At 42.5% G+C, this 12,661-nt stretch overlaps 1 protein-coding gene across 2 annotated transcripts; it reads left to right on the forward strand.

The window, feature by feature from the left end:
• The first annotated feature begins 1,940 nt into the window (after window positions 1-1,940).
• On the forward strand, window positions 1,941-11,186 carry LOC110538788 (membrane protein BRI3). 2 transcript variants are annotated; one of them, XM_036941586.2, is made up of 3 exons: window positions 1,941-2,559; window positions 2,950-3,067; window positions 7,428-11,186. In XM_036941586.2, exons 1-3 carry the CDS (start codon window positions 2,394-2,396, stop codon window positions 7,558-7,560), a joined length of 417 nt encoding a protein of 138 aa, XP_036797481.1. In that variant the 5' UTR covers window positions 1,941-2,393; the 3' UTR covers window positions 7,561-11,186. The 2 variants fall into 2 exon arrangements, with proteins under 2 accessions (XP_036797481.1, XP_090050177.1); XM_090194051.1 differs by having other exon boundaries at window positions 1,952-2,559; window positions 7,317-8,276.
• The last annotated feature ends 1,475 nt before the right edge of the window (window positions 11,187-12,661 follow it).

Here is a 12,661-nt window from a genome sequence, read left to right on the forward strand (position 1 = left end):
TTTACATGACTTAAAAAATGTAAGCCTATGCAACATTAACCAATTAATAGCAGTACTGTAGCAATGAGGCTGTGCGGTAAGCTATAGGACCAATACATTATCACCACATACTGGCTTTGCTTGAATTTGCCAGTGTTGTTCTGGACATTTAAAAAAATATATATTTCAAAATGTGAGGTAGTGTATATGATCACACCGGTAATAGATCCATTGTTGTATTAATTGTGAGGCACTGCTGAGTGAGCATGCATTTAAACAATTATCTTTTTATTTTACTGGGCTGATGGTGCCTGCATCTGATGGTCAGTCTCAGCGGAGGGAGAGAGCAGCAGACTGAGGGTCCGTTTCTCAACATCCCTCCGCTCTCCCTTTCCTCCACTGACACTGGCCAAAAAGAGGCACTGTTTTCCAGCTGTTGGCGAAACTCGAGTCGCACCACAATATTTCTGCCTCATGCACAAATTCATGTTGTTACTCCTATGAACAGAGAACGTGAAATATTCCTTGATATTAAAAAAGACCCAAGCCGCTAATAATAATAAAAAACAACCCAAGCCTATAGATACACTTCCCTACTCATTCATTGCTGCTGCACTGCTTGTTGTAGAGCTGAGTGGAAATAGGAAGAACGCGCATTTTATGGGTTATAAAAGTGTTGAATACAAAGTGTGGACAGTGCTGAGTAAGAACTTAAACTCACTCATAAAAACAGCAGCTCTTTGCTGTATTCGTTGACAGTCTCTCTATAGTCGTTTTGAAATCTCACAGTATCAACTTTGCCGAGACCCGAGACTAATAAAAGAAAATAGGATCACAAGGCTTTATTGTTTTTTGTTTTTTACAGAAATGTTTGGCGATCGACTAGAAATGCCTTGGAGATCGAGAATTCGCGATCGACTGGTTGGTGACCACTGGGATATGGCAACCGACTGTAGACGAAATTCGAGAAGTGAAGTCTGGGGAATTGCATCTGCGAAAGCCGAAAGTTGGACACTAATGTGGTTTTCCAACAGCAAGGCTCAGATCAACATGGCAGTGTTGCCATTATTTAAAAATAAAAATATTTATAATGTTGAAATAAACATGTATCTAACCCCCATAGCACACACTCATCAACTGAAATCATAATATAATATTATGTGTGTATATTGTACAGTCAATTAGTGAGAGAGAACCTCAAATATCCCATTTATTTGTATACTGTAAAACTTAAATTACACACAGCCTCAAATAGCCACCTGTCCCTTTTCATAGCCAGCAGGGCAACTTAACACATTAGAGCAAAGGTCTAAATTAATTGCTTACTAGTTTACCATAAATGTTTTGAGGTGTAATGTTTGATTTGTTACATTAACTAAATTAATTACATTAACTAAATCAGTAAGGACTTTCGCCCTCTTGTGGCGAAAGTAGGAACTGCCGAAAATGCACAGTCAAAGATGATAATTATTCTGTCAAGCACATTTTTTTTTAATAGAGGCAATTTAAGACAAAAGAAACGTGACAAATTGTGTCAATTATAACACATTAGTGCAGGATATTAAGATTGATTAAAATGCTGGAAGTGAACGCTGGAATTAAACAATTAACTATGCAAATATGCAAAAGCAGTGTGCCTGGTTCAAATAAGCACCTGTTGTGTTCAGTAATTTAAGCAAATAAACACCCGGGCTATTAATTGAAGTTTTATGGTATATCACCTGTACACACAACTTGTTAAATAGGTTCCTGTTTCAGTCATGTCTTTGAACACGTTTGCATGGGTAAAAAACAACAACATCCAAATGATTGGTTGACCTATGCAGGCGATGGTTGCATGAAGAACAACTGCAAAAACTTGCAGTCAAAACATCATAAGCACAAATCAGACAATTTGTACACCCAGAATACAACAGACTTTGGTCACCGACTTGACAAACGTGATCTGCTCGAACGCGCCCCCTTTCTCCGCACATAGGCGTTCCGGAGCGCATCACATGATTTGAGTCTTGTGACAATCCAGACAGAAAGGGAAAACGAGTTCCGAGTTTACAACTGTTTTTTTGTGTGCTCTAGAGTGATTGGAGAGGTTCTTTTGACAAAAAAATGACATAATGAGGTGATAAGATGGCGATATTTTAGACATTTCCCTCTTTTTTAAATAAGCATCCTCCCTTTAGACTGAAGAGTCCGCGAGTGTTTCGGGTGGTGCAGTCAGGGACAAAGTTGGCACATGGAGAGAGGCGATAACTTAAATTTTTGCGCGTCGTGTTTTCTTAGTTTTTTTTACCCATCCGTGCCTGCAAAAGTCGTATGACTCGAGGCAACACCGACTAAGTAAATCCAATTTGTGTGGGAAGAAGAGGGCCAGCCAAGGCAAAGAAAGAGAAAGATAACTTGAGGACGCAACAGATATGGACAGCAAACCTCTTCTCCAAGACCGTCCTCCCGCTTATGCTAACGTCGTCCCGGGGGCGTATGAATATGGCCAGCAGCACAATTATGGAGCTATCCCCGCCCCAACCCCTGCACCCCCGGGCTTTCAACAGCCGCCGCCATATCAGTACCCCACTGGCCCAGGCAAGTAGATCACATTGTAGGGTTGTTACCTAACGTCCAAAGCTAGCTCCTGAACTATGACGTCGTTACGCGCCGATAACGTAACTTTTTTATTTTAAGTTGCATGAACTTGCTGACATTTATAGAGTAGCTTCCACACTGTAGACTGTAATACCAATACAAATTTGGGTGGATGCTTATATTTATCATATTTCACACATGTACAAGTGTGTATTAGAGTTGTCTATGCTCTGTACAGGGTACTGGGTTCGTTATCTTACCAGTGGCAAATACTGTATAATCCCTTGCCTCTCTTGGCTGACTGAAACGGAAACTGACTCATGACTTCCCCTTGTAGTTCAGATCTTGCCTAATTCAACCTCAAACTCCTCTCCCCTTGTCCTACCACAGGGTTCCAAGAAGGCCCCAGTGCACAGATGGGCCCAGCCATAGCCCAGCAGCCCTACCCTGGCACATACACCATCATCCAGCCCTCCGTGGTGGTGGTGGGGGGCTGCCCAGCCTGCAGGTGAGACACCAGCCCCAAACAACACACGCATAGTGGGGAAGCATACTGTATGTTGGGGGAGGCACAGAATTCAGTACAACAGTATTGTATCTATGGAGGGGGCACAGAATTCAGTACAACAGTATTGTATCTATGGAGGGGGCACAGAATTCAGTACAACAGTATTGTATCTATGGAGGGGGCACAGAATTCAGTACAACAGTATTGTATCTATGGAGGGGGCACAGAATTCAGTACAACAGTATTGTATCTATGGAGGGGGCACATAATTCAGTACAACAGTATTGTATCTATGGAGGGGGCACCGAATTCAGTACAACAGTATTGTATCTATGGAGGGGGCACAGAATTCAGTACAGCAGTATTGTATCTATGGAGGGGGCACAGCATTCAGTACAACATTATTGTATCTATGGAGGGGGCACAGAATTCAGTACAACAGTATTGTATCTATGGAGGGGGCACCGAATTCAGTACAACAGTATTGTATCTATGGAGGGGGCACAGAATCCAGTACAACAGTATTGTATCTATGGAGGGGGCACAGCATTCAGTACAACAGTATTGTATCTATGGAGGGGGCACATAATTCAGTACAACAGTATTGTATCTATGGAGGGGGCACAGAATTCAGTACAACAGTATTGTATCTATGGAGGGGGCACAGAATTCAGTACAACAGTATTGTATCTATGGAGGGGGCACAGAATTCAGTACAACAGTATTGTATCTATGGAGGGGGCACATAATTCAGTACAACAGTATTGTATCTATGGAGGGGGCACAGAATTCAGTACAACAGTATTGTATCTATGGAGGGGGCACAGCATTCAGTACAACAGTATTGTATCTATGGAGGGGGCACAGAATTCAGTACAACAGTATTGTATCTATGGAGGGGGCACAGCATTCAGTACAACAGTATTGTATCTATGGAGGGGGCACAGCATTCAGTACAACAGTATTGTATCTATGGAGGGGGGGACTGTCTGCATTTCTGGCAGCCTTCAATTCAGTCTTATTGTTTTATTATATGTTAGTAAAGTAACCTTTGACTGCTCAGTTCAAATCACATTTTATAGGTCACATACACATTTAACAGATGTTATTGTGGGTGTAATGAAATGCTGGTCTTCCTAGCTACAACAGTAGCTAACAATTCACAACAATACACACATCTCAAAGTAAAATAATGGAATGAAGAAATATATAAATATTAAGAGGAGTTGGTTGACATCACAGGATGCACAACATATGATGTCACCAGGTTCTGTTATGGTCTATCTTTTTGAGAGAGAAAAAACATAGAAACCTGCTGTTTTCACATATGTTGACGTTGGGGTGATGCTGGAGATGACAAATGAGTTTGGAAAGTGTTGAAATGTTCCATTAAGCTGTTGTCACAGAGCTGAACTCTCTGAAAGCCACAGGGGGGAGTAATGCTATAACAAGCGTGTAACTAAGGTGATTTAGAAGGAAGAACATTGTTTGAAACCTTGAGATGAACCACAGTTGAAGGGGGGACCAGATTTGTAGTCGGTGCATGTGACATACAATTTGATCTGATTTGGGAGAAGGTGTAGGGTCTGCCAAACCAAGACGAATCAGTAGACTAATCTGCCATCAAGGAAAGCCTTGTCAATCAATAGTGTTCCTGTGGTGAACACGTGGTTTCCTGTGGTGAACACGTGGTTTCCATGTGTCAAATGCCGGTTGTCTTCTGCTCCATCTGTGTCTAAAGGGTGTTCCACAGCATAGCTACATGTGAGCGTCATGGTAACAGTATTACACTGCACTGTAGGCAGGCAGGCAGGCCTAGCACACACTAAAGCTGCTGCTGTAGGGTAAAGCTTCATTTCGAGAGTGACCGCAGTGGTTTCAATTTGTCTGATACAACATCCTCTCAGTGTCCGTTGCTTGGAACACAGACGTGTGACAGGAGAGAGGAAGTTGATTGACTGTATGATGCTCTTGAAGGTCAAACGTTATCATGAGTCAACGTGGTCTTGTATGAAAAATGGTCAGGGTCGTGTTCTTTAGGTCATACAATGGAAAACGTTTGTCCTAATAAACATTTAAATGTTTTGCAACGGAAAAGGAGTGTTTCTTATTGGACAAGTCGAGGTAGTCCGTTCCTGTTTGTCTGTTTTATTCCGTTTGGTGCCTAATGAACATGACCCATTAGCTGTAGTGTCCGTCTTGTGTTGATTCAGTAAAAATATTTAAAAAAATTCACATTTAGTGTTTTTAAAATGAACATATTAGTCTAATTGATGATAGAATACACTAATGGCATGTTTACATTGAGACTTTAAACCAGTGTTTGGTGTAAATACAGACTTGTTTTCACTTCTGAGGCCTGGACTACAAAGTCAAATAATAGAGCCTGATTTCTAGGAGTGTTAGATTGACAGTAGAGGGAGATGGCTTGTTTTAGTTTGTCACCACTAGATGGACAGTAGAGGGAGATGGCTTGTTTTAGTTTGTCACCACTAGATGGACAGTAGAGGGAGATGGCTTGTTTTAGTTTGTCACCACTAGATTGACAGTAGAGGGAGATGGCTTGTTTTAGTTTGTCACCACTAGATTGACAGTAGAGGGAGACGGCTTGTTTTAGTTTGTCACCACTAGATGGACAGTAGAGGGAGATGGCTTGTTTTAGTTTGTCACCACTAGATTGACAGTAGAGGGAGACGGCTTGTTTTAGTTTGTCACCACTAGATTGACAGTAGAGGGAGATGGCTTGTTTTAGTTTGTCACCACTAGATTGACAGTAGAGGGAGATGGCTTGTTTTAGTTTGTCACCACTAGATTGACAGTAGAGGGAGACGGCTTGTTTTAGTTTGTCACCACTAGATGGACAGTAGAGGGAGATGGCTTGTTTTAGTTTGTCACCACTAGATTGACAGTAGAGGGAGATGGCTTGTTTTAGTTTGTCACCACTAGATGGACAGTAGAGGGAGATGGCTTGTTTTAGTTTGTCACCACTAGATGGACAGTAGAGGGAGATGGCTTGTTTTAGTTTGTCACCACTAGATTGACAGTAGAGGGAGACGGCTTGTTTTAGTTTGTCACCACTATTTGCATTGCCAGGTTCACTAAAGGGTTCTAGTCCAGTTTGTGGCCTTGGCACACTCTGATACTCAGCTGATAAGCAGTGGTGGTGTAAACACACCCATGACATGTACATGGCACACAGCAGGGCAGGTGCAGGCAACACACACACACACACACACACACACACACACACAGCAGGAAAAATGTCAAAGTCCACACTACATTTGCGCTCCACCTCTTGTTGCTCACATTTTTTCTGTCCACCATTTCTTCTAGAAACGGTTCTAACTAGAGGAAGTACAGCTACAACTGGAAGTTAACTTTTTTCGTAGTAGGTTAGGAGACTTAGGTTAAGGTTAGGCAAAGGGTTGGGGCTGGCTAAAATGCTCTCCTAACCTGCTGTAAAAAGTAACTTCTGGTAGCTGCACTCCCTCTAGTCACAAGGCTGATTGAAATACAGTGTTTGTCTGATTGGAACACACCAGGATGTGATTGTGATGGGCCAGTAGGTGTATAGTGTAATCACTACAGTTCAACATCTAGACATATTTGGGTCGATACAATGTAGATTTCCTCTAAGGGGAGTTGACAGATGTATTGGACGTGATGCTAGTCAGCCAACATGTGGAGTCATAAGACCAGACAGTAGTTCCTGCTAGCTGTTAACCCCTGCAGCTCTGTTCCTTCTAGTAGCCACTCTGTTCAGGGGAGAGTTAACTCTCCATGTGATTCCCCAGGTCACACAGTGAGACCACAATGTGCCTTTAGACCACATAACAGTGTTATGATTATGTCACGGCTCATACATCTAATAGCACTGCATCTCCAACACATTACCATGGGAACCTAGAAAGCCCAGAGTCACAATGACTGCTAGAAAGTATAGACTACTTATTATTCTCTCTCATTATTAGTTATTTGTCCTGTGGCGACTTGACACACAACAACAACAGAATGTTTCAATCTCTACACCAATAGGTGCTCCTTTTCCTGCTCGTGGTTTTTGGGAGGTGGTTGCATTGACCAGAGTTTTCTCAGTCCTAAAACATGCTTTCTGGGGTGGATGGGAATTTAGTTGCTAATTGGTGAGTTACATTTTTTTTTGCTTGAATGTTACGTATATGATCATTTTAAATAACTTATCTCATAAAACCACACATCCTTACTTATTGGCAAACATGTTTTTGCTCAGGTGGCCCTTTTTTTGCTGGAGAGCATCACCAGAGGAGAGCATCACCAGAGGAGAGCATCACCAGAGGCCAACATTCTATCTTTTTAATGTGCGCCTTCATCTTTTTTTCAGAGTGGGCGTGCTGGAGGATGACTTCACCTGTCTGGGGATCATGTGTGCCGTCTTCTTCTTCCCCCTGGGGATCCTCTTCTGCCTGGCACTGCGCCAGAGGAGATGCCCCAACTGTGGTGCCACCTTCGGGTAGAAGGACCCACCTGCAGCTCGTCCTCTCAGCCCAGCTGGATCTTATAACTTTGTTGTTTATAATTATTACACACTGAGAATGCCAGGTCTTTTCTATACAACGATTAAGTAGTCGCCACAATGAACTTCTAGCCAGCCATTAATTCTGATATGATAGAGGTGCATGTGAAAACCTACATTTGTACATGGTAGAATATACTTTGGTAGTATTATCTAGTGAAGAAGCCTGATCTTTGTCCATCTACAGCTGGTGCCTTTATTACACTATAGAGCAGAAAACAGACAGGGGCCATATTCCACAAAGCGTATCAGAAAATATCCTGGATCCTGTTTTAAGACAAAAAAAAGCTCCCAGCTCAGAGTAGGTTTTATGAGGATAAGTTACTGCTCAGACAGACTCTGAGCCAGGAGAAAAATCAACTCAAAAGTTTCTCTGTTGGTAATCACCACAGTTTGAGGTACCGCAAAAGAAGGATAGTGATGATGCTCATTGACATTGTTGCAAATGATGAGGAATAACCAATCAGGACGAGGCACTGACAGCTGTACAGCTTCAGACAACTACGGGGAATGTTGCAGGGGTAAAACGTGTGATATCATCTGCCTGACACCATCACTTTGTCTACTTTTAATTTACCCTAATATGTTGGTTTGCATATGTTTAGAATAATGTGATGGGAATATTGCACTGAATCAGTTTGACAGTTAAAATATGAACGTTATGTCAGCACTCTTCTGTTCAACAAATCTAAGGCATCAAGTCACTTGCCGATAATGTTGCATAAAGCTTTTCAAAAAGGTCTAGTTTTACCCAACACAAAGTTAATATAGACTGTAGATGTCCAACCCATAGACACGGCTAGTTTTACCCAACACAGAGTTAATATAGACTGTAGATGTCCAACCCATAGACACGGCTAGTTTTACCCAACACAGAGTTAATATAGACTGTAGATGTCCAACCCATAGACACGGCTAGTTTTACCCAACACAGAGTTAATATAGACTGTAGATACCCAACCCATAGACACGGCTAGTTTTACCCAACACAGAGTTAATATAGACTGTAGATGTCCAACCCATAGACACGGCTAGTTTTACCCAACACAGAGTTAATATAGACTGTAGATACCCAACCCATAGACACGGCTAGTTTTACCCAACACAGAGTTAATATAGACTGTAGATACCCAACCCATAGACACGGCTAGTTTTACCCAACACAGAGTTAATATAGACTGTAGATACCCAACCCATAGACACGGCTAGTTTTACCCAACACAGAGTTAATATAGACTGTAGATACCCAACCCATAGACACGGCTAGTTTTACCCAACACAGAGTTAATATAGACTGTAGATACCCAACCCATAGACATGGCTAGTTTTACCCAACACAGAGTTAATATAGACTGTAGATACCCAACCCATAGACATGGCTAGTTTTAACGTGATATTGCGCTCCAAAGGGATAACTTTAAATGACATGTAGGTTCATGAAATAATTGAAAGAACTGTGTGATTGTTTATTAGCCTAGTGGTTGTGAGTATTTAGGCTGTCGTGTGAATGAAGCCTTGTGAAATCATTGTCAAAAGTACAAGGTGTACATTATTATGGGTTGATTGTTTGATATTTCTATATGTTCTTTCACCTCCAAAGCAGCAGCCTGTCTATGGCACAGGAAGCACTGCCTTTTTCTATTACCAAGACACCTGTTGGTAACTCTAAGCTGGTTAGGACAGCTCATGAGGTCTCCTAAATATCTCTTGACTAGGTGGGGGACTGTTATGACTAAAGAAGCGTCCTGCATAGCTTTTATTTTTACCCATAAGAGTAGGAGTAAAATGTCTCCTAGCACCTACGACCAAATGTTTTACTCTGAGATGCTTTGTGGATACGGCCCCGAGGCGCATATTCAACAAGTGCATCCGAGTAGGAGATCTAGGATCAGGTCCTCCCTGTCATATAAACCTTGTGCATTATGATTTAAAAGCCAAACTGATCCCAGAGGCTCTTTGTGATATAGGCCCAGAAAGGGATTGTGGTCATTATGTGGCTGAAGACGTGGATCAATAACAAATCATTTACTTGATAGAATTCCTTTGTTTTGTCATGTTCAATCAAACGGAGGCACAAGTAGATTTTGTGCTCGATGTTAAATTCCAATTGCGCCACACCTGGGAATTGTTCAGTTCTGCCACTTCTGAAGCGCCTTCTGTTTCATGTAGTCACATTTTAGGATTAATTATGTATTTTTTAAAGGAGACTCATTACTTTGGGAAATGGTTCGTCACTATACAGGTATATGACTATAAGGAAATGACCCATTGAGCGAGAGCCTCTTTAAGCAACCCTTTTGAACCTCTGTTTTGAAGCCTTTGAGAATGCTGCCCCCACTCAGTCTGGGCCAGTGTCGCAGAGAATATCTTTTCCCAGCTCGACTCTGGCTGGGGGAGGGTTTTAAACGTAACACTGAGACATCAGCTGTCCCGAACTCAGACATGTAAAATGTGTCATTGAGCTGTTGTCTGTTCTGGTTTCTTTTTATTCTGGGGCCATGTCATATTTTCACAGGTATGATTCTGATTGATGGCTTTTATATAGGTCTGCAGACCTCAGCGTTTCTTATTGGACAAGACCAGGTAGTCCCTCCCTGTTTCAGTCCATTTTCTACCGTTTGCTACCTAATGAATAGGGGTCTCTGTTCCAGTATCCTTTAATGTCACTATAGCATACCACTTAGAATGTATGTCCAATAATGTATGTCCAATAAACATGTACGTTCTAAGTAGTGTGTAAATCTGGACATAGGTTGAAGTGTCCTACACCCAGGTCCTACACAGGAGTTCACCCAGGCCCTACACAGGAGTTCACCCAGGCCCTACACAGGAGTTCACCCAGGTCCTACACAGGAGTTCACCCAGGCCCTACACAGGAGTTCACCCAGGCCCTACACAGGAGTTCACCCAGGCCCTACACAGGAGTTCACCCAGGCCCTACACAGGAGTTCACCCAGGCCCTACACAGGAGTTCACCCAGGCCCTACACAGGCTCTGCAGGAGTTCACCCAGGTCCTACACAGGAGTTCACCCAGGTCCTACACAGGCTCTGCAGGAGTTCACCCAGGTCCTACACAGGCTCTGCAGGAGTTCACCCAGGTCCTACACAGGAGTTCACCCAGGTCCTACACAGGCTCTGCAGGAGTTCACCCAGGTCCTACACAGGCTCTGCAGGAGTTCGCCCAGGTCAAGTCGGGCACCACGTCTTTGACCTACAACCAAGCAGGCTCAGCCAAGGGAGGGAGGAAAAGCATGCAGACAGTTTTTTGCATACAAGCAGGTTGACGTGTGTAATCTCTGGATAATCTGTAGCCATTTTAGTATTCTTCTCAGTGACAACTCAGCCTCCTGCAATCCTCCCAACAATAGACAATCAACCGAGAATGTCTCTATGTACCCATATGTCTCTCTACCACCAGTAGTTTGTCCATGTCATGTAATAAAATGGGGTCATATATTGGGGGGTGTATTTGACATGGATCTGCTTTGAAACACTACGCACGCCATCATGATTGAGGTCCTTATTTTTTCTAAAAGAGTTATTGTAAATAAAGAACCATGAGTGCGGTACATGTCTCGGCTGATCTTTTAAAACTTTTCCTGGCCCGTATTCATAAAGCGTCTCGAAGTAGGAGTGCTGATCTAGGGTCAGGTCCCTCTTTCCATGTAATCATATGGTCTAAACAGCTCAACTGACTCTAGATCAGTGCCCAATCACTTTGTAGAAGACAACCCTGTTCCTGTTCAATTCAACCCCAGTTGTAACTAACCGGATTCCGTTTTTCAACCAGTTAATTATTAGAATCAGAGCTGACATCCAGAGTTGAACATGAATGTGATCTCTGCAAACATCAGGGAAATTGCCTTTAAAAGGTGTATTAACAGTGTGCCTTGGCTTGAAACCTGGCCTTTCTAGTCATGAAGTAACATATACTTATTGGCAGGTCATAACATTTATAATTTAAACCTTTATTTAACCAGGCAAGTCAGTTAAGAACAAATTCTTATTTTCAATGACGGCCTAGAAACAGTGGGTTAACTGCCTGTTCAGGGGCAGAACGACAGATTTGTACCATGTCAGCTCGGGGGTTTGAACTTGCAACCTTTCGGTTACTAGTCCAATGCTCTAACCACTAGGCTACCCAATAACAATTTATCATGACAAAGAGTTGAAATAAAGAGAAGACAAGCAGTAAAATATACTGAACAAAAATATAAACGCAACATGCAACAATTTCTAAGATTTTACTGAGTTAAAGTACATAAAAGGAAATCAGTCAATTTAAGTACATTCATTAGGCCCTAAACTATGTATTTCACATAACTGGGAATACAGATATGCATCTGTTAGTTAAAGATCTTTAAATAAAGGTAGGGGGCGTGGATCAGAAAACCAGTCAGTATCTGGTGGGACCACCATTTGTCTCATGCAGCGCGACACATCTCCATACATAGAGTTGATCAGGCTGTTGATTGTAGCTCGTGAAATATTGTCCCACTTCTTTTCAATGGCTGTGCGAAGTCGCTGAATATTGGTGGGAACTGGAACATTCTGTTGCACATGTCGATCCAGCGCGTCCCAAACATGCTCAATCGGTGACATGTCTGGTGAGTATGCAGACCATGGAAGAACTGGGACATTTTCAGCTTCTAGATATTGTATACAGAACCTTGCGACATGGGGCTGTGCATTATAATGCTGAAACATGAGGTGATGGCGGCGGATGAATGGCACGACAATGGGCTTCGGGATTTCCTCACGGTATCTCTGTGCATTAAAATTGCCATCGATAAAATGTAATTGTGTTCATTGTCCGTAGCTTATGCCTGCCCATACCATAACCCCACCGCCACCATGGGACACACTGTTCACAACATTGACATCAACAAACCACTCGCCTACACGATGCCTCTGCAGTTGTGAGGCCGGTTGGGCATACTGCCAAATTCCCAAAAATTATGTTCGAGGCTGCTTATGGTAGAGAAATTGACATTTGATCTGGAAACAGTTCTGGTGGACATTCCTGCAGTCAGCATGCCAA

Source organism: Oncorhynchus mykiss, chromosome 12, assembly GCF_057628025.1.
Source record: "Oncorhynchus mykiss isolate SJ-2025 chromosome 12, ASM5762802v1, whole genome shotgun sequence".
Lineage (NCBI taxonomy): Eukaryota > Metazoa > Chordata > Actinopteri > Salmoniformes > Salmonidae > Oncorhynchus > Oncorhynchus mykiss.

Bases quoted from the DNA above. Each gene is read 5' to 3' on its own strand.
- LOC110538788 (XM_090194051.1), top strand. From the start codon at position 2,394: ATGGACAGCAAACCTCTTCTCCAAGACCGTCCTCCCGCTTATGCTAAC. The intron at 2,560-2,949 runs GCAAGTAGATCA...GTCCTACCACAG, and splicing joins TCAGTACCCCACTGGCCCAG to GGTTCCAAGAAGGCCCCAGT. The intron at 3,068-7,316 runs GTGAGACACCAG...GTTTTTGCTCAG, and splicing joins GGGGGCTGCCCAGCCTGCAG to GTGGCCCTTTTTTTGCTGGA.